The 21,459-nt window shown below is 40.6% G+C and overlaps 1 protein-coding gene across 1 annotated transcript in view; it reads right to left on the bottom strand.

Annotated features, from left to right (window-relative positions):
• Nucleotides 1–10,793: 10,793 nt before the first annotated feature.
• Nucleotides 10,794–21,459, bottom strand: part of ROCK2 (Rho associated coiled-coil containing protein kinase 2) — a 63,213-nt gene continuing 52,547 nt past the window's right edge. The window contains exons 22-31 of the mRNA XM_065401383.1: nucleotides 20,800–20,893; nucleotides 20,593–20,687; nucleotides 19,613–19,792; nucleotides 19,170–19,338; nucleotides 18,572–18,748; nucleotides 14,882–14,952; nucleotides 13,752–13,840; nucleotides 12,299–12,377; nucleotides 11,774–12,035; nucleotides 10,794–11,011 (exon numbers count right to left, since the gene is read on the bottom strand). Of these exons, the coding sequence (XP_065257455.1) occupies nucleotides 10,794–11,011; nucleotides 11,774–12,035; nucleotides 12,299–12,377; nucleotides 13,752–13,840; nucleotides 14,882–14,952; nucleotides 18,572–18,748; nucleotides 19,170–19,338; nucleotides 19,613–19,792; nucleotides 20,593–20,687; nucleotides 20,800–20,893 (1,434 nt within the window). The remainder of the gene's footprint in view (nucleotides 11,012–11,773; nucleotides 12,036–12,298; nucleotides 12,378–13,751; nucleotides 13,841–14,881; nucleotides 14,953–18,571; nucleotides 18,749–19,169; nucleotides 19,339–19,612; nucleotides 19,793–20,592; nucleotides 20,688–20,799; nucleotides 20,894–21,459) is intronic.

Here is a 21,459-nt window from a genome sequence, read left to right as displayed (position 1 = left end):
GTACCGGCTGTCCCTGAGCAGGAGCTGAGTGTCCCGATGTGGGACGCACTCCGCAGGCACCCTCGTGTTCCACTGCTCGGACGGTCAGCGAGTGCTCCTTTTCGGCTCTTCTCCGCTTCTTATGCGGCACTTGCGAGTGAGATCGGTGCTGAGAAGTCGCCAAACTTGTCTTCGGTGCCGGAGTTGGTGCTGCGGGTCTCTGGACCCAGAGTTCTTCACCGGCACCACAGCCGCGCTTACTGAGGCCAGCGTGCTCTGCACTGAAATGCTGGGCTTGGATCCCGACGTGGTCTGAGCCGGCTGGGACAGAGAGCCGACTCCATAAGGAGGAGCTTAAGTCTAAAGCCTCTCTCCTTCTTAGTCTTTGGGCAGATGCTCCTGCAGATCTTGCACTTGTCGGTCTGGTGGGCTTCCCTCAAGCACTTTAAGCATGAGTCATGAGGCTCTCCCCTGGGCATAGGCTTCTGGCAAGACCGGCAGGGTTTGAAGCCTTGAGACCGAGGCATGCCCCGGTCCCCAGAGGGGAGTAAGAAAACAGGGGGGGGGGGGGCCGGGAGAAGAACCCCCAACAGAAACTTATCTACGAACTAACTAACTAAAACACTAGAAAACCTACACTAAGTAGAACTATAGACAATAAAAGAACAACTGTTCGCTAGGAGAAGAGCTTGCCCAAGGCAAGAGAACGAAGTAGCTCCAACGACTGTCACTGGTGGTAAGAAGGAACTGAAGAGGCAGCGGGTCGGCAGAGACCTATATTCACCGCCATAAGGGCGCCACTCCAGGGGGCTCCACAGTCAACCCGACGGGTACGCCGATGATTGTGCATGCAGTGCACACACACCTATTTGGAATTGACGTGAGCAATCACTTGCAAAAGAATATTAACTAGACTGCAATTAATGTGCACATCAGTGCATCCTGCTTTGCTCCTGAACAGTCAGAAGACAGCACTGGCAGGATTCATGATTCAATCTGATTACAAACTTCTGCTTCCTGATTGCTTCAGGGTGATTTTTTTTTTTTTTTTTTTTACTTCTAACTTTGTCTACCATTTAGAATGTAAATTTAAATACCATGGAATTTATTTCATGACTATGATGGAAAGCTTTCTAGATATTCTGAAGGTATGCTAGAATGTAAGGAAGTCTTCCTGGGGTGAACATCAAGATTTATTGCCCCTCAAGTTATATATTGTTTTAAGCTTCACCTGTGTCAATATTTACTTCTCATGTCAATAAAGCTTGATGTTCACTTCCACATAGTCAATATCAGTTTAATAAAAGATTCCCGTCTTGTGCCAAAGCTATAAAAGGGGGTGGAACAGGACAAAGGGAGGCCAGTCTTGAAAAAACCCCTAGTTACCACCTGAGATGGCTGCTGGAACTAACAAGGATTGTACCAGGGGAAAGGATTGGGCCCAGTTTAGGAAGGAGTCTAGTCTGTGAAAGAAGCTTATTGGAACATCTCTGAGGGTGAGATATTACCTGTAATCAGTTTCTTAATGTATTAGGCTTAGACTTGCGTGTTTTTGCTTTATTTTGCTTGGTAACTTACTTTGTTCTGTCTGTTATTACTTGGAACCTCTTAAATCCTACTTTTTATACTTAATAAAATCACTTCTGTTTATTAGTAAACCCAGAGTAAGTGATTAATACCTGGGGGAGAAAACAGCTGTGCATATCTCTCTATCAGTGTTATAGAAGGGCGGACAATTTATGAGTTTACCATGTATAAGCTTTATACAGAGTAAAATGGATTTATTTGGGGTTTGGATCCCATTGGGAGCTAGGTGTCTGGGTGCTGGAGTCAGGTAACCTGCAGAGCTGTTTTCACCTAAAGCCTGCAGCTTTAGGGGTGTGGCCCAGACCCTGGGTCTGTGTTGCAGCAGGCTAGCATGTCAGGCTCAACAAGGAGGGGTTCTGGAAGTCCCAAACTGGCAGGGAAAACAGGCTCAGAGGTAATTTCAGCACATCAGGTGACAGTCCCAAGGGGATATCTGTGACCAAACCCGTCACAGCTATGATCACTGGTTGGCAGTGGCAAGTGGCCCGTGGTATTGTGCATCATGGAGAACATTACCCCTCACAACTGAACAATTTCTCTTAATGAAGTTTGAGCAGACATCAGTCAACTTGCTGATCCTCTCCTCTGACAGACTGCTGCACTGAGCAGAACCCTTTTAAAAAAATCAATTGTCTAGATAAAGTTAGAGCCCTCGTCTCCTGATTATAACCCGAAGACTAAGGAGAAGTAAGCTATTCATTCATCTAGATAAATTTTCAAGTACATTTTCTTCTGTCTTAGGATAACAGAATCCACTATCAAGACCTTTGAAAAAAAACTTAGGGGAAGAGAAATGAAAATCTGATGGGAAGAGATGAGAATTAAAAATGGTCTCTGTAACAGCAAATCTCAGGAATTTCCAGTGGAGATTAGTTATGGGAATATGAAAGACTGAATCTTAAGGGCCTAGGCAAGGACACATGCATCCTGGAGATGAACAAATGGCTGCAAAGATGGTATTGATCGGAGGACGTTGGCTTCCTCAACAATGGGATGCCATTCAGGAAGGAGGACTATTGGTAAGAGATGTAGTCCACCTGACCAAGAAGAGGAGCATCTTTGGACACTGACTTGCCAACCTATGAGGAAGGCTTTAAAATAGGTTCAAAGGGGGCAGATGAAAAATGCCCACAGGTCAGTATATTTAAAAAAATGACCTTCACAGAGGGCTAGATGCTAGGGGGATAGGAGAGGGAAAATGGACAATTACAATAGTTTCAAGAAGCAATAAGGGATACACAAATGCAAGGAGTATGGGGAATAAACAGGAAGAACTGGAAGAATTAGAACATAAGCTAAATTAAGACTTAACTGTTATCACTGAGACTTGGTGGTATGGAGAGTTATATCTTATTCAGGAAGGAGAGGTGGGGGGAAAGGGAAGAGGTGTTGCTGTATACATCAAGAATGTATACACTTGTTCTGGACTTGTTTATGGACCTACTGGGAGTCCATAAAACCTTTTTGTGGTTGACATAAATTACCCGAGAAAATAGCAGATGGTAGAGGAATTGGGTTGCTAACTGGATTTCCTTGTATTATCTGCCTGTAAGAAGCTGGTCATCAAGCTATGGGAAGACAGTAAACCCATTTCTTCTCATCCAAGCTCCCACCACTCAAAAGACGTTCATAAAGATCCTGGGTGCCATAGCTAGTCTCAATAGAAAGATTCTGAATTGTTAATGGTTATGACCAAGGAGAAACCTTCTGTGAGCTGGGTGAATGTCTATATGAAAGTAAAAAGAACAGGAGTACTTGTGGCACCTTAGAGACTAACAAATTTATTAGAGCATAAGCTTTTGTGGGCTACAACCCACTTCTTCGGATGCATAAAGCTTATGCTCTAATAAATTTGTTAGTCTCTAAGGTGCCACAAGTACTCCTGTTCTTTTGCGGATACAGACTAACACGGCTGTTACTCTGAAACCTGTCATATATGAAAGTATACATCTTTCAAGTCTAGAGCCACGAACCACGTGGCCTTGTCCAGAGAGGGAATTACTGATACCAATATGACCACGCAGAATTTTAAATTTTCATATAAATACATTTAGTCACCATAGGTTGAGAATCAATCTCCATCCCCCTTTCTTTTTGGGGACTAAGAAGTAAGGGGAATAGAATGCTTTCCCTTGATGTTGAGGTGGAACTCTTTCTATGGCTCCCCAGTGGAGAAATGAGTCCACTTCTTGACACAGAATTTGGTCATGAGATTTGTCCCTGAAAAGGACCCATAAAAGGGTTTTATGGGTTGGGATTGACAGAAGCTTGATCAAATAGCCATAGTGAATGATTTCCAGCACTCGTTTGTCTGTTGTTAAAGCTCTCCAGTTGTGGGTCTCCAAAAAACAGAGGGGCAATGGATCTTGACAGTCCCGTCACAAGAAATTCTTCGTCCGCGGGTTAGCGTGAAGTATGGCAATGGATGTCGCAGGAGCTCTGTACTTAGGCCTTTGTACCCTCTGTTGTTTGAGTGGTGGTTCCTGGAAGCACTGGTGGTAAAATGGTTAAAGAGGTAGTCTTGCTCTGTACTCCTGCTTATGATGCTCTCTCTTAAGGGTAGGGGTATAGATACTCAGAAAACAAAGCATTGTCTTTGAGTCCTTGAAAGAGTGAAGAGAAGCATCCTCTTTTCACAGAGTAATTTAACTGTATCAAAGGGCAGATCTTGAATTGTATTCTGCACCTTTCTAGGAAAACCTGAGGATTGTAACCCAGAATTCCTCCTCATGGCAATGGCCATAACGTGCGCAGGATCCACTGCAGTCTGGAGAGAGGTTTTGGCCACTAGCTTGCCTTCATCAATTATGGACTGGAACTGAGGTCTATCTTCCTGAGAGAGCTTGTCCTTAAAATCCAACAAGAAGCATGATTAATGAAGTTGTATTTAGTTAGAAGGGCCTGATAACTTGACATTCCAAATTGGAGAGATGGGGAAGAGAAGACTTTTCTCCTTAGGAGGCTGAGCTGTTTAACACCCTTGTCCAAGGATATAGTTTTGGAATGTTGCATTGGATCTTTTGGTGGCTGCTTGTACCCACCAGAGAGTTGGGCCATGTGCAAGAGAATAGAAACTCTGCCCCCTTACATGGAATGAAGTAGCATATCTCAGCTCTCTTTGCATTGGGAGCACAAGAAGTGGGAGTGTGCCACACTGTTCTAGCTGTATTCACGATGGCCCCATTTATCGTGAAGGCCTCTCAACAGGGACTTGAGGGTTGCAAGATGTCCAGAAATCTATGTTAGGGCTCTTGAATCTCTTCAAGCTGTATCTGGAGCTCAGACACCACCCCTTGTAGGAACTCCTGATATTGCTTGTGGTCATCTGGCAGAGATGGTAAAGATGGGGTAACTGCTTCATTTGGGGAAGATCATGAAATTGCTCCCAAATCATCAGAAATGTCAGATCCAGTTCAACTTCATCTTCCTCATACGCTGATGGGGCCAATTGGTGTTGGCCAGGAGATGGTAAGTAAGGCTCACGTACTGATCCCAGAAGCATAAAATAGGCATCCCAAGGGCCCCAATGACCCCAGTATAAGGAATCAAGTGGCTGAGGAGGACCCCATGGCACAAGGTGGCACCTGGGTCTTGGAAAATCATATCTGGTTGGAGAATGGAACCCCATTCTGAGGGCCAGTTTCTAAATGATAAGATTAGGGCCCTTCTGGAACTTCCGACTCAACGGATGAAAAAGTCTGATCCTGAACTACCAGTGTAACCAACAGTACCGGTGATTGGGTTACTCAGGGTTGCGGGTGGCAGAGAAGAGCAGATTTGTATCCTTCTCTGGAGTAACTATGTCTCTGAATAAAGAGGGACACAAGGGGGGAGGGTGATGATAGGGGACAGCAAAAATGTCCTTTGGAAAGACATAGGTCTCCAACCACCCTAGGGTTTGGTGGGAGTTGGTGGAACTGTTGGATCTGATGCTTCCCTGGTCACAGAGGAAGTTGGATCCCGCCACGGCCGTGACTATATTGGTACAGGGTCTGAACTGGATGTCGAAGGTATGTCTGCCTTTCAGTTTACACATTGGAACCAATACCAGAACTGACGTATCCGTGCTCCTTTGCACCACTTCCTCCTGCTGAGGAGGTTTACTTGTGTCTAAATCTTCAGAACCCATGTATCAGGATTATGCCCAGAGTCCCAGGGTTCAAGAATTGCATTTTCTGCTGCCACTCCTTTTAGTGGATGACGAACACCAACACTGCCTTTACTTCCTAGGTGGAGTTCACATCTCATCTAAGTGCAGTATTGGCCTCTCCTTCCCTCTCAGAACTCATGAAAGTCGAGAGCTAAGATTTAGAAAATATCTGATGGAGAAGACCATGAGACCCCAATCAGATCTGGGCCATGGAGACACACACCATGCCTCCTCCCTCCCCCCAAGTACATTGGCCTCAGTCAACAAGAAGTGTTCCTCTGAGCACAAGCTCAGGAGTCAAAGCTAAGACTTCCAAGCCTAAGGAGAAGGCTTCTCATGAGAGCAAGGGGCGTCTCACAAGCATAGAAACAAATCTTTTTCCAAAGCTTCCCTGAAGACAAGAGATCCCTCTCTGTCTGCATTCTTCAAAGTTGGGATCTGAGGTGCATGGTGCACATGTGTACCCACATTTGAAATATACATAGGGACCATTCATTTGAAGAAATAGTAATGGGTCTTGGAATGTAATTATAAATGGAGAAATCATCATCGAGCAGGTGTGTTTCTAGTGCAGTCCCACAAGGATTTCCTTCTTGGCCCTATGCCATTTAACATTTTATCAGTGATCTGGGGAAAAAATCCTCACTGATGAAGTTTGCAGATAACACAAAAATTGGAGAAGTGGTAAATAATAAAGAGGACAGATCACTGATACACAGCAATCTGGATCACTTGGTAAACTGGGTACATGCAAACATATGAGTTTTAATATGCCTAAATATAAATGTATACATCTAGGAAAAAGAACGTAGGCTACACTTACAGGCTAGAGGGACTCTATCCTGGGAAGCAGACTCTGAAAAAGATTTTAGGGTGGAGGATAGTTAGCTGAACATGAGCTCCCAGTACAATACCACAGCCAAAAGGGCTAATGCAATTCTTGGATGCATAAACGGGGGAATCTAGAGTAGGCATAGAGAGGTTATTTTATTTCTGTAATTGGCACTGGTGCAACTGCTGCTGAACCAGTGTGTCCAGTTCTGGTGTCCTCAATTCAGACGGATGTTGATAAACTGAAGATGGTTCAGAGAAGAGCCACGGGAACATGTAAACAATTAGAAAACGTATCTTATAGTGACAGACTCAAGGAGTTCAATCTATTTAGCTTAACAAAGAGAAGGTTAAGGGGTGACCTGATCAGTCTATAAGTACCTACATGGGGAACAAATATTTAATAATGGGCTCTTCAGTGTAGCAGAGAAAGGTATAACATGATTCAATGTTTGGAAGTTGAAGCTAGACAAATTGAGATTGGAAATAATGCTCAAGAATTATTTTGGGAAAGTTCTATGGCCCTGCGTTATCCAGGAGGTCAGAGTAGATGATCACAATGGTCCCTTCTGGCCTATGAATCTATGAACAGTCTTCAAATATATTAAGGCTATTATAAAGAGAATGGTGATCAATTGGTCTCTATGTCCACTGAGGATAGGACAAACAGTAATCAGCTTAATCTACAGCAAGGGAGATTTAGGTTAGATATTAGGAGAAAATCTCTAATTATAAGGATAGTTAAGCACTTGAATATGCTTCTGTGGGAGGTTGTGGAATTCCTGTCATTGGAGATTTTTAAGAAGAGGTTAGACCAACACCTGTCAGGGATGGTCTAGGTATACTTGATTACTGTCTCAGCACGGAGGGTTGTACTAGATGACCTCTTGAGGTCCATTTCAGCCTTATAGCTAAGTGCTATAAGTGCCGGGTATTCCTGTTAAAGCTCACCCAGTGTTTAAGTAAATAGGCTACTTTTTAAGACGTTCTATAAGACGTTAGTGACTTCCTGGCATCTGTGTTCTACCATCACTATGCTGCTTAGCAGGGTCTTTTATTCTGAAAAGCACATTTGTTGAAAACACCTCTTTGTTATCTATGATGGCTATCAATTGATAAAAAAAGGATGGGGAGTCCTGCTGCTCTTTATCAGAAACTTTTCTTTGTTCCCACAAAGAACTCTGAGAGCTTGGCTGAGTTCTGTGCTCTTTGAGTCAGAAAAATCTTTTATATTTACATCAGCCCTTTGTTCTGGAGAGGGACAATAAAAGAAAGTACAGTCCCTATTGAGGAGTATGTTCTCTTGTTCTCTGGAAGGAACATTTCTGAAGTGTCAAGACTCCAAGTTTTTCAGCAATTAGATACTAGAGATGAAGAGACCATCCTTTTAAGTGGAACTCCTTTCTGAGACTGAGACTGGCTCTTGCAGTGCTATATCTGGGGGAGAGGGAACTGTGGTGGGAAACAGCTTGACAATTCCATTTATTCTGCACTGAGAAGAGTGATATAAAGGGTAAGGGATATAGAAATTTATCCATGCAACTGTCCAATGGACGGGCTGACATAGTGGGTGGGAAATGGACCAACTACCACCCTTGAATCCTAAAGATTCACTGCCCCGAAACTGTGGCAAAACTTCAGGGTGCTTGGGGGTGAGTGGATAAATAATAGTACTCGTGCCTGGAAACACAGGATGAAAAGTAAGCTAAAGAGAAATATCTTCTGTGTCCTGTATGAAGTTATGTAAGATTGACACGGAGGGTTCTGAGGACAGGAATAGTCCTGATGCCAATTTTTCCTCACATGTAGCTGGACAATAGAGAAGGTAGAAGTAGCTTATTTACTTAAACACTGGGTGAGCTTTAACAGGAATACCCGGCACTTAGCACTTTACATGTTCAAAGGGCTCTTGTAACAATATTTACACATTACTTGCGCGCGCACACACACGCGCAGAACATTGTTAAGGTTGCAAAGTCAAGCACTCAAAAGTTAGGCAATTCCAGAATTAAGGTTGCCTTAATTCAGCCCTCTTGTGAACAGGCATTATTATAGGGACTTGAATTACACCAATACATGCTCTTTTTTCCCACAGAACTCCTGCCTCATTCAGTGCACAGACAACGAATCAGTGTTGTGTAATGAATGAGGTTGTTGTCTGTCAGATCCTTACTTCATTTTTTGCAGAAGTTGGAATGTGTGTGGTGAATGAGGCAGACCACTCCAAGAAGAGAAAGGATGGTTTCATGGTGAAGGCAGCTGAACGCTGCCATCGGGAAAATGGATTCTATACTTGCCTCTGCCACAAAGTTCCTATGTGATGGCGGGCAAGTCACTTATACCAAACTTTTCACAGATGATCATTTATTGTGTGTTCCTCATTTTCTGGCTCCCCAACCTGAAACCTTGAGGTATGGTTTGAAGAAGTGCTGACATTGCAACTTTTAAAGTAAGTGTGTCTATGTGTCTACTCTCCTAGATTTTTCAAAAAAGCAAACTGAAAAAACACAAATTCCATCCGGTGGAATCACATTGACACCCACAAGGGTAATTAGCAGGATTGGAACCTTTAGATCCACTGCAAAGATCTCTGTCACTTGACCTAACAGAGTAACTGATAAGAGTATCAGAGGGGTAGCCGTGTTAGTCTGGATCTGTAAAAGCAACAAAGAGTCCTGTGGCACCTTATAGACTAACAGACGTATTGGAGCATTAGCTTTCGTCTGACGAAGTGGGTATTCACCCACGAAAGCTAACAGACGTATTGGAGCATTAGTCTATAAGGTGCCACAGGACTCTTTGTCGCTTGATAAGAGTAGTATGTTGTCATCCTCTAGAACTAGAGTAGAGGGCGGAGAGAGACTTTTGTCAGTAGGTTTTCACAGATATTTGTAGACAGCACAGGAATGGCGAGATTCTGGAATCTCTGATTCCATTCCCCATTGCCCCAATCTCCTCACCTAGCCAGTCCCAGTCTTTACAGCCCTGGATTGCTCAAGCCAGTCCCTGTCTCCTTACCCAGCCAGTCCTAAACTCACCCTCCAGGCTCCATGTCAAAGTCCCAGTCTCCCCCTCCCCGCCATGACTCCCAGTCTCTCAGCTCAACCAGTCCCATCTCACCTCCCGTGGCTCACTGTCACTGTCTCATTGTCCAACCAGTCCCAGTCTCCCCTCCTACTGTGCACTGGCATCCCTGTCCCTACCTCTGTTTCCATCCTGGCTCCCCATCTCCTTCTTTAGCCAGTCCCAGTCTTCCCCACCAGTCTGCCAGTTCGTTTCCAGCCCCAGCTATCCCCCAGCCTCTCCTTCCCACATAGTTCCTTGCCCCAATCTACTCCTTCTACTGCCCCACCTCTCCCCTGAGGTCTGGCTCTTGTCCCCTCTGCATTCAAGTCAGACTGCTCCTTCTCTACACTGCCTAGTTTCTGAGTGCCTCCACAGAAGCAATGAGAACACAGAAGAACCACAATGGCCTATAGGAGCACCTGCAGGGAAAATCTTACTCAGCGTCTGCAGCCCTGAGATGCAGCATGTTCAGTGCACACAAAATCTTCAGAAAATTTAGATGCCAAACTCTAACAAGTCTCTACTGAGCATGTGTGAACTAAATTTTCAAAGGCTTGTAAATTCGCCAAATTTGGGTCCCCCCCAGGACAGCAAAAAGCACATTCCTGACACAAAGGCAACCAACATTGACAGATTTAAATTCCCTGCTCCAAAGCATGGAGGCACAATTACCTCTTAATGAAATACCTGTAAGAACTTTTTTAACGTGAGCAAAACAACATATTTCCCCCTAATCTCACTCTCTGAAACAGATGAACTATTTTTGCTTCAATGTTCCCAAGACACTTGGCATAGGAAATTTCAGCCCAAATGGTTAAAGTTTCACAAAGTTATAAGCAACTGAAAACAGGATCTTATAACGTGAAGCGTCAAGCAACCTTACATGAGTGCTACCAGTTCTGCCTATTATATAACACATACAGTAGATTTAATTCAGAGATAGGCTCATTTAAATAAGGAAATGAAACATGCTTCCTCACACAGCTTTCTTAATATTTTGTATACTGGAATTCACAAAAGATGACAGGATAGTCTCACATTTCATTAGTCATAGTATAAATACAAAAGGAAACAAACAAACAAAAGATATCTTTGTGAATTGCCCATAACACTTATATAATACAATGTATCACAGTGGGCAACTGTTTAAAATTATCATTCTTTAATAGCAATTTTTGTGTTACCTTGGTTTGTTTGGAGGAAGCTGTCGGCTTGGCCGTCTCATAGACTGATTTGGCTGTACCTTCATGGAAGTTCTAGGAGAAGATCGAGCAAAGGGGTCGGGTACTGGAGGCTTTTTTGGAATTTTTTTCACCAATCGGCTCACCCATTTCTGTTGATCCTCTGTAGAATTAGCTAACAGTAGTAGATTCTTTGCAGTTGAAATATCATAATATACTGTAAGAGAAATTTAAAAACAAAATCTCATTATTAAATTTTTTACATGAGCTCACCTTAAAAACTAATGGCCAGATCCTTGGGTTCTCATAAATTGCACAGAGTAGAAGTCAAGTGGTGCTATACAGTATAAAGCTGCCACTTGGGCTGCCATGATCACAATGCTACTTTGGGTATAGATTATACCACAGCACCTTTAACATTCCTGCCAGAGGAGCCTTTCCAATCTATCCACAGTCTGCACCCCCTTCTTATTTCTTCCATTTGGAGGATAAGGGGATGATTATTCTCCATGTTACTAAGGAAGCAGGTATACAGGGAAACAAACATATGCTGTTACAGCCATCTCATATGCCCATAAGAGATATTGAGCATAGAGAACTGTGGAACTCAGCCCAGAGGGAGCAACTTTTCTGAGTGTCATAATCTGTATTGCCACATACACTGACATCTCTGTCCCATACCGAAATGCAACACAATCCACTATGTAAGTAGCCTTTTTGGGTAGCCCTTCCCTACGATGTTGACAGCACTGAAAGTATGTGGCATACATGTCCCTGTGCTGGCTGAATGTCACTGTACTCCAGTGAGCTGGTCTTCCCTAACAGAATCCTGATATGCACCCAAGGATCTGTCACTCCAGCAGTTGCTATCTTTTACCTTGAGGTCATCTGAGATCACATCATTATGAGAAACCAGTATCTGAATTATTCCCTGTAGTTAATTGGCAACCATGCATTTATTCAATTATTCACTACTTACCTTTGCAAGGTGCTATAATCTCTTCCTTTTTATCCATGTGATCTTTGTGACATTTGATATGGCAGCGGCGGCACTCCAGAGCAGGAGGGGGTTTAAACATGTGCCACAGTGGCTTCATACAAGCCTCACAGTTGGTTGGAAAATGATACAGAGTTGGTATAAATTCATGTCCCTTGTGGCAAATGTAATTTGATTTCTCCCCCATAGGCTCCACAGGAAATTCTGGTTCCTTCTTGCTTTCTCCTTCATTGGCATACAGAATCTAGAGTTAAAGCAAAATAACCACAAGATTCATACACAGTGGGTGTAGGTAAAGGGCAATTATTTAGTTAGCAAAAATTCAGGAATACAAATTAGAGTAGGTTAGAATAGATTTTCTGACAATTTATATGATCTACTTTTCTCATTTGTACTTGTGCCTTCTTTAATAAAAAAAATAAAATATTTTTGAAGCATCTTGCATTTATTTGCATAAGGAATTTTACCAGTTTATTTTTCTAAAAACACTAATTTATAACTACATACCTGGAATATCCTAGGAATCTCTTTGGAATCTGCTCTGTACACATCGGTCTGTGTGACTGGCCGGACATGGAACAATTTGCTGTAGAAGCAGATTTCAAAGAAATAAAATAAAACAAAAAAAAATTGATATTAGAGTTTTATTTAATTATTATATGTACTGATTTAATATATACAATTAATTACGGAATTGTATTGTATCTTAGCTAATAAGGTACATCAATGTGATGTAAAGATTGCCAGCAAACAAAATTCTAAATCCACTTTATTCAACTCCTATTCCCAACTCTGCATATCAATCTCCAACCCTTAAACCACATAGCGACAAGAGCCAAATTAAATCTGAATAGCTGCATTCTGCACTTGTTAAGCAGAATGTTAGGAACCACTAAGAAAGGATTAGATAATAAGACTGAAAATGTCATATTGCCTCTGTATACATTGACGGTACACCCACACCTAGAATACCGCGCAATTCTGATCACCAATCTCAAAAAAGATATATTAGAATGGGAAAAGGTAGAGAGAAGGACAACAAAAATGATTAGGGGTATGGAACAGCTTCCATATGAGGAGAGATTAAAAAGACTGGGACTTTTCAGCTTGGAAAAGAGGTGATATGATAGAGGTCTATAAAATCTTGACTGGCATGGAGAAAGTGAATAAGGAAGCGTTATTTACTCCTTCACATAACACGAGAACCAGGGGTCATGCAATGAAATTAATAGGCAGCAGGTTTAAAACAAACAAAAGGAGTATTTCTTCACATAATGGACAGTCAATCTGTGGAACTCGTTGCCAGGGGAGGCGGTGAAGGCCAAAACTATAATGGGGTTCAAAAAGGAAATAGGTAAGTTCATGGAAGATAGGTCCATCAATGGCTATTAGCCAAGATGATCAAGGATGCAACCATATGCTCTGAGTGTTGCTTGCTTCTGTTTGCCAGAAGCTGGGAATGGACAACAGGGGATGGATCAATCAATGATTGCCTGTTCTCTTCATTCGTTATGAAGCATCTGGCATTGGCCATTGTTGGAAGATAGGATACTGGGCTAGATGGAACATTGATCTGACCCAGTATGGCCATTCTTATGTTTATGTACTGCACTTGTAACCCACAGCCGAGTGTGTGATACAGTTTCCCCACTCTGTGCCAATCTGCAGAGGATATGAGTTGTTACAGCCCTCAGCTTTAAAGTTTTGGCTCTTTAGTTCAAGCTATAGCTCCTCAAGCTCTTAGTTCTGGAGGTCTCTAGATCCCAGTGTGTCAGCCAAGAGGGTAGTCAGACACACACTGACTGACCTCAAACTGTAGTTTAAATAACGTATGACAACAGCGTCAATATCAGCTCTCAAAAATATTTTCTAAAGTTGTTTTCTTTTCAAGCCATCTGCTAATGTTCACCTGAAAGTTAACAAAGTAATGTATACCACAATCTCCTGTAATAATACTTACTCAATATCTAACACCATGTAGGGGTTAGAATGTTCTTTATCTTGTTCGCTATCATAGAACAGAATCTTCTTACTGCTTACAATTACATACTGTTAAAAAAGATACACAGGTATTAACATAGTTCTTAAAATACAGGCTTTATCTCAAGTATTTATTTCTGTCAAGTCAAATACTTTCATAACATTATTTCATAATTTAATTATTAAATAGTCAATAATAGCATGGTAGTTTGGGTCTACAATCTGAGCACAAAGTAAGTCATACTTTACATCACAATGACATAAAATTGTGATAATTTGGTAACAAACTACCTTTATATTTTTAAACACCTATTTTAAAAAGATGAAAGGAATGGAACCCAATAGAACTGCTAACAGGATACAAAGCCTTTGGTTTCTATGTTGCTAGCTTAATTTTGACTCAGATTGGTCCTGTACACAGTGAACAGGTGTCCCCTTCACAAAAATCACCACAGTTAGCACATTTGTTGGTAGTCTCAATAAAGGAGCCAAAGACTGAGTAGATAAGAGAAAACCTCCCACCCAAAAAGTTGTCCAGAATAGGCAGGTTGGTAGAGTAGGTAGAGAGAGCTGACACCATCACCTATGCTATACCTGTTCTGTGTTTAAAAAAAGACATCAGGGAAGCTTGAGCTACACCACAGGCTGAAACACCATCAATTCAGGGAAGACATCCAGATCTTTATCTCCTACCTATCCTAGTGTGTTGTTGGGATCAGCACCTAGATGATGAGCAGTTGACTAAAGTTGAACCAAGGCAAAATGGAGGTGATGCCGGTAGGAAGAGGGAAGCACCTGAACTCACCTCTTCCTCCCTTATCAAGGGTATCTGCCCTTGGATATGTCTGTTCATAGACTTAGGATCCTGTTCAGACTCCTCACTGCTAGATAACCAAACAGTAAGCCGCAGGTGCGTAAAAAATGTCTACTCCCATCTGTACCCTGACCTAACAGACTCAGACCTATCAATAGTGATCTGTGCACGTACTATCTTCAAGACTGATTAGAGAACATATATGTAGGAAAGAAGTCACACATCTTTAAAAAGATGCAACTAATACAAAATCCAGCGAATCTGTTAAGTAGAGGTCAACGATTTATATTTCTCACCTTTTTCACCCACCCAAATTTCTTAGTGTTATTTCGGACAGGTAGTGATAACCAACCCTCTAATCTCGATTCTGCAAATAAATATTAAAGTAAGTATTTAAATAACACACATTCATCTGAGACCACCATGCATATGAAATAGCCTTTATTTAGAAAGAATAAGGCAGACATACAAATACCATAACCTGATAAGCAAAATGCCTTGCAACATTTATCACAGCAGATTTTTCAAGGACAAAAAGCTGTATTGCACAGCCAATACTAGCAAATAATGCCACTCAAAAACTAGTAATTCAGACTAAGAAAAAAGAGCCAATGTCTCACTATAAAATTATGCTATCACACATACATTCTCTTTAGTAAAAATAAGACAAAGACATTTATGATTTTAAATGCCTATAATTATTTAACTATCAGCCTCCAGCCACTAAAATTGCTTGTGTGAAGACATTAGTACAGAATACACAACATTCAGTTTTAGAGGGGAAAAAAACCTTCTAAATATGAATACACATAAGCAAATACATATTTTAAAGCCCGTATATTAAAGTTTGTATTTAATACATACTACATATATACTTTTATTATACACATTTAATATTTGAGGAAATTTATTGATTTACTGTGGGAGTTGCGGTGGGTTATAAATAAAATTAACTATTTTCCTGAGTAACAGCAATAGCTAAATCACAAGAGTTTTGGCATTATAATTAGAACTCCTTGCTCTACACCTTTTCCTCTGAACCTGTGTAAATCACTACAGCTTTCTCACCAGTAACAAGAAGTCAACCTTTGGCTAATCCTTTTGCCCTTACTGCATTCAGTATACTCTCACCTGAACCGCTTAATAAGAAATAGCTTTTGCTGCTAGTTTCTCACAATAGGAATATTTTAAACCACCTTTTCTCTGAAGATTTCAAAGTGGTTTTACAAACATTAAGCCTCGACATCTCAACTGTAATTTAATATTTGTTTTGTGGTAGAAGCCAAAGATCAATCAGGATCATGCTCCCACTGTGCTAGGCACTGTATCAACACAGAAGATCCCCCTGCCCCTGCTTACAAACTAGTTGAAGATAAGAATTTGTCTTATTTGTGAGGTAAGTAGTATTAAGCAGAACTGCTTACCTGCAATAATTGCTTTCTGATTATCTATATCAGAAGAGATCATCATACTTGTAGATCTCTGCCTCTGCACGGGAACTCTACATTCAAAGGTCTAACACATTTGATTTTAACAGGGGCATCTTGTTCCAGCAGCCTATGCATGGAATGTAACATCCCCTGGCCCTGTAACCACCAGTTCCTTTTAAGCAGGTGGTGAAATCATTCCTATGTGTACAAATGGGAATTGAATAACAAAGAGATAAACTTTATAGAACCCTCAACATTGTGGAGAGAAAGGTGGGAGAGAGGTTATCTAGTGTGATGTATACTCTATCGTCAGAGTATATTGGTTTGTTTGCTGGTACCCTTAATGAGGATGCATATTTTAATACACACACCAAGTACATGGGAAGCCACTACACATACATTTTGCCCCATATGTCTGGCTTGTTAGATAGTAATGAAACAATTTAAATCTTCAGCAATCAGCTCAGTGATGAGCAACTCATGCCTCTAGCATCACATGTGGCTCTTCAGGGCCCAATATATGACTTTTAATGGTCTCAGTGGGTTTGCCTGGAGCTACTCTCACTCTGCCAGATATCAGACAGAGCAAGCAGAATGCTAATCAAAAGAATTCTCCCCCATGTGAAAAGAAGAAATATTCACATACTACTCTCCAACCTCTAAGAATACAGCTAGAGGGGGGATAGAAGGTGAATCCTCCCATTTTACTGCTTCTGGGGGTTATTCTCTACTAAGAGAACAGAAAAAGTGACAGGCAGTTGTCCCTTACCCACTGTCAGTGCAGCTGCATAGTTTAAATACTCTTCATTGGATTTGCTGCTAAAACTGGCTCCACCCCAATAATGGCTAAATGCTCTCCCTCCATAACTGTTTCCACATACAGGGATAGGAGAAAAGCTGCTGCTGAAAAATATTCAGCCACCTCCAGGGAAAGGAATTGGGAGGAGAAGCTGGGTTTGGCTGGGTCCCATCAAGAACTGCTCAAGGAGTTTAAAAAAGCTCTGTCAGTGGAGCTGCATAAGCATTCACCTGTTTCTGTTGTTGTGTATCCCTATAGCATGTTTCCCAGTAGCAGAAATATGAGAATCTAGTCTCTCTCCTCTTAAACTGCATCCTTAGTCTGGGGTCACGTACAGGATGAGAATCTAGTTTCCCCTCAAACTGCATCCTTAGTCTGGGGGCACGTACAGGATGAGAATCTAGTTTCCCCTCAAACTGCATCCTTAGTCTGGGGGCACGTACAGGATGAGAATCTAGTTTCCCCTCAAACTGCATCCTTAGTCTGGGGGCACGTACAGGATGAGAATCTAGTTTCCCCTCAAACTGCATCCTTAGTCTGGGAGCAGGGACAAGACAGAAGAGAACATATTTCCTAGAAAATCCCCCTGCTGGCAGCTGAGATTTGCCTGTATGCTCAATGGACATGAACCATGTTTTATTTCAACAGGGCAATGTCCCAGCCCTGCCTTCTTATCAGAAAGGCAACAGATGTGATTTACCGAAGTCAGTATGTAATTAAACATGTCTTAAAGACAGACTAATTTGGCCTGAACTCTGAAAACCCTACTGATCTGACAAGGGTCCCAGGATAAAAGTATAGTGATTATAACAGCAGCTAGAAAGAGACCAAAATCTAGTTTGTGTTTCTTTTATAAGGAGCACCAGAACATAAAGAATCTATTTTCGTCCTTACCGAAGTGTGCTGACAATATTCCAAACTAATATTTATCCTTATGTTGAAAGTTAATCAAATAAACAGCTCCATAATCAAATAAATCTTTAGTCAAATATTAGATGTCACTATGGTAAAAAAACCCTCACTTTAGTACTAGGAGGGCTGATCCATACAGTATGTGTATATTCACATACAATTAGTTCAAAATACAGAATATATGTTTATAAAAAGAGCTATCTTTCACCAAAGCCGCAAATAATTATTTTCTTCTTGCTGCTGGAAAAGTAAATTTTGATAACTTGCTACTGCCTTTTATGCTGACAAAGATCCATAATGAACAGGCAAATCTTATGTATTAGGGACCAATTTTTCAAAAACAGCCTCCAAGTTTTTTGTGTCTTAGTCATGTGACATACAACTTTATGCAAAGAATTTGGGCAGGCCAAAATTGGATTTGCATAGGCAAGTAGTATCTGTACTCACAAAGTGAATGGCTAGATATTCAATTATTTAACTGGAGTAATTAACTGCTCAACTGGAACAAATAGATAAGGTTTTGGATACCCAAAAACTTTGAGGTGCATAAAGTTAGGCACAGACACTAGATAGAGACTACTTTGAACATAGGGCAATAAAATCACCTTAGAAAATGATTGTTTTTAAACTATAGGTCTGATTTGGTTGCAAACAATGAACATTTAGAAAAAAAAAAACAGGCCAATTCTTTGTTCATGCAACATTCTCTTTAGTATGTTCTGGATTACAACTTGTACTTCCAGTGCTTTTGTCAATAGTATATTAATGGTGTTAATTATAAAAAAGGCCAAAAGGACAAAGTTAAAACAAAACGTAAGTGCACCAAATGGTTTCAGGGATGTCACCTGTGCTATCAGGTTCTGAAGGGATGTGTACACAAGACAATGGTTCTTCCTCTGAGTCAGAATCAGAGTCGAGAAGCACGTGAGAACTGGAAGGCTTAGTGGCAATACTGACAGAGGTAGAAGAATGCTGGTAGGTAAGAGACATGGACTCCATAGTGTGGGATTGAGTGATATGGACTAAACACCCAGCACAAAGGAGGAAAAAGGACCGAAAAGTTAAAACAGAATCACTAAAAACAGAATATTAGTTTTTACATTTTATCATTTAATACAGTATTTACAAAATGAACATATCAATCAAGAGAAAAAAATAATTGTTAGTTCGAATAAGAAACAAAATGTAATTTTTAATTCTTAAACAATTGAAATGAACTTTTTAAAAACAATTTAAGAAGAAAGAACTAAGTATAGTCAAAATAAAGATAGTGTCAGTTAGTGCATGGATATTAAGTGCTATCAGATTACTGAAAAGGTACAAGGAAGTACAGAAAAAGCAAGGAAGTCACGGAAGCATAAGAATGTCGTTTAATGCTTTGATTTCCATGATAAAACACTATGAAACTGATAAAGATAGGAATATTAATAAAAAAAATCATACCAGGGAATCCATCATCTGCCTCAGCATCCCCAGGTCCACTGCCTATGCTGCTGCAGTCTAGGCCAATATGTATAGACTGGAGCTGTGAGCGAAGTTGTTCAATGTCGCTATCCTTGCTGTCAAGTGTCATCTGCAGTTCGATTCGTATCTGGCTCTCCTCTGCTATTTGCTGTGAAAATGATTTGAAAAGGTTTGCCTTTTAGTATTACTGTTGTACTCTATGATTTCTTATTTTTATAGTATTTTCTTGGTGAAATGAGGACTTTACAACCAATCTTGAAATACACAACTATTTAATTTCTTTAGCTGTGTCATCCCTAAGATATGGAAAATGTATGCATAATAAATATGACATCTTGGAATAATTTTAAACTCTGTTTCAATTGCTTAAACAAATTTAAGAACATTTTATTGCTATTTATTGCTGCAAATTCACTTCTTACTGCCTGCATTTCATTGATCTCCTTCTGATATTTAATCATCATCTGGGTTAACTTTTCACGTTCAGATTTCAGTTCCATATGCAGTTTCCTATTCTCCTTTTCTTTCCTCCGCACATCAGTGTCAGCTCCACGTTTGACTGGATCCTTCCGATTCATGATCTCAGCCAACTTGTTTACTGCCTTAAAACAAAACAAAACACAGAACATACAATAAAGCCCCCATAGGTAAACAACAGGTACAAATAATGTCATCTCTCCAACCCATGATTAGCCTCTATTAAAATACTTTACCCATGAATTCAAAAATATTTGTGCATTTCCATCTAAATAAAATACCAATTTAATTCTGTGGATGAATCAAGTATTGTAAAAACGATAATGACATTTCACTCTGGAACAAAGTACTTTTGTTCTTTTATATACTTTCTTTAGATAGCCCAGTTAGTTAGAAGCCAAATACAACTTTGAATTGGAATGTCTAATATGCCTCTAGGATGCCTCGAGCACAATGCAGGAGCACAAAATCTGACACGAAGGCTAGTATCCAAACTTTGGCAGAGTTTATTACCAGATGCTTCAGGGAAAGATGAAAAACACACAGGAAGGTAATTCAGAGTTGCTAACAATATAATTTAATCAAACTATGTCATAAGCAAAAATACATGTCAAAACTAGCTTCTCTGAATCAAAATAAAGGATTTATCGGGATTTATACTGGGCTAAATCACACTTGGACAAACTGTTTTATTCAAGCACCATGCATCTACATTACAGGTCTGCACCCAAGATGTGCAAGTTTTCCTAAAGTAATCTGGTTTAGCAAAAAGCTCTGAGGATATAAAAATTGTGTCCAGGCTTCAATGAGTGCATACAGCTGGTTTATAACAGAAAGCAATTATTCCATTTAAAAATGCTATCTGCTGCATGAACAGTATATTATTCCAATTATCATGATCATCTGCTCATTCTTTTATACTTACCTGAGTTTTCAGTGTTCTCTCATTCAACAACTGCTTCTCAAACTGAGTTTTAATAATTGTTGTATTTGTTTCTTCCTCTTTTAGCCTTGCAATTTCTGCAACAAGGTAATAAGAAATCTGTAATGGCTAATTAGAGCATTAAGTGGTACACTTTTTGAGAACAAAAGCATTTTCAAATTAAATTCAAGTTATGCAGTGAACACTCACGTTCTTGGACTTCTTTCAGTTTATTATTCAGTTCTTCTTTCTCATTAGCAAGATTAGCCACATCACTAGTTAGTGTCCTATTGGCTTCCTCCAGCTTAAAAAAAAATTTAAGTATATGTTACCACACAACAAAAAGTAATGCAACAGATTTACTTGATTACTTAAAAGAAGGAAAATACATCAGAATGAGACCATGATAAAAGAATAGAGGATTTGGAGCAGGAAGAGAAATGGGAGGCACAGAGGAGAGAGTGACCAAGCAAAGGTATGTGAGGGACTGGGGGTGTGGAGGAGAGAGAGGGGAGCTAAATGAAAAATGTTGTAAAGATTGTGAGATATGTAAAAAAGGAACAGGAAGAGTCTGCCATCAAAATCAAGACACTAACAAGCTCAGGACTTGGCAGAATACATGAAAAAATACAGCCATCTGGAGGTGAGAGGCTTCAAAACAGAGAATATGCAGGTTTAAGTGCTATATAGAGTTGAGAAACTTGGGATTGAAGAGGGGGAAAGGAGCTCACTGCAGCAAATATTTAGAATGAAAAGGAACTAAAGAAGAGTCTGCTGAAAGAGAGGGCAGGAATATAAGATGAGTCAGAAAAGCAAGAGCACAGAGCTGAAGATAATCATATACTGACATGAATTTCTTGCAAGACAGAG

This window comes from Emys orbicularis, chromosome 3 (genome assembly GCF_028017835.1).
Source record: "Emys orbicularis isolate rEmyOrb1 chromosome 3, rEmyOrb1.hap1, whole genome shotgun sequence".
In the NCBI taxonomy this organism is placed as follows: Eukaryota; Metazoa; Chordata; order Testudines; family Emydidae; genus Emys; species Emys orbicularis.
This window is presented reverse-complemented; position numbering and strand designations above follow the sequence as displayed.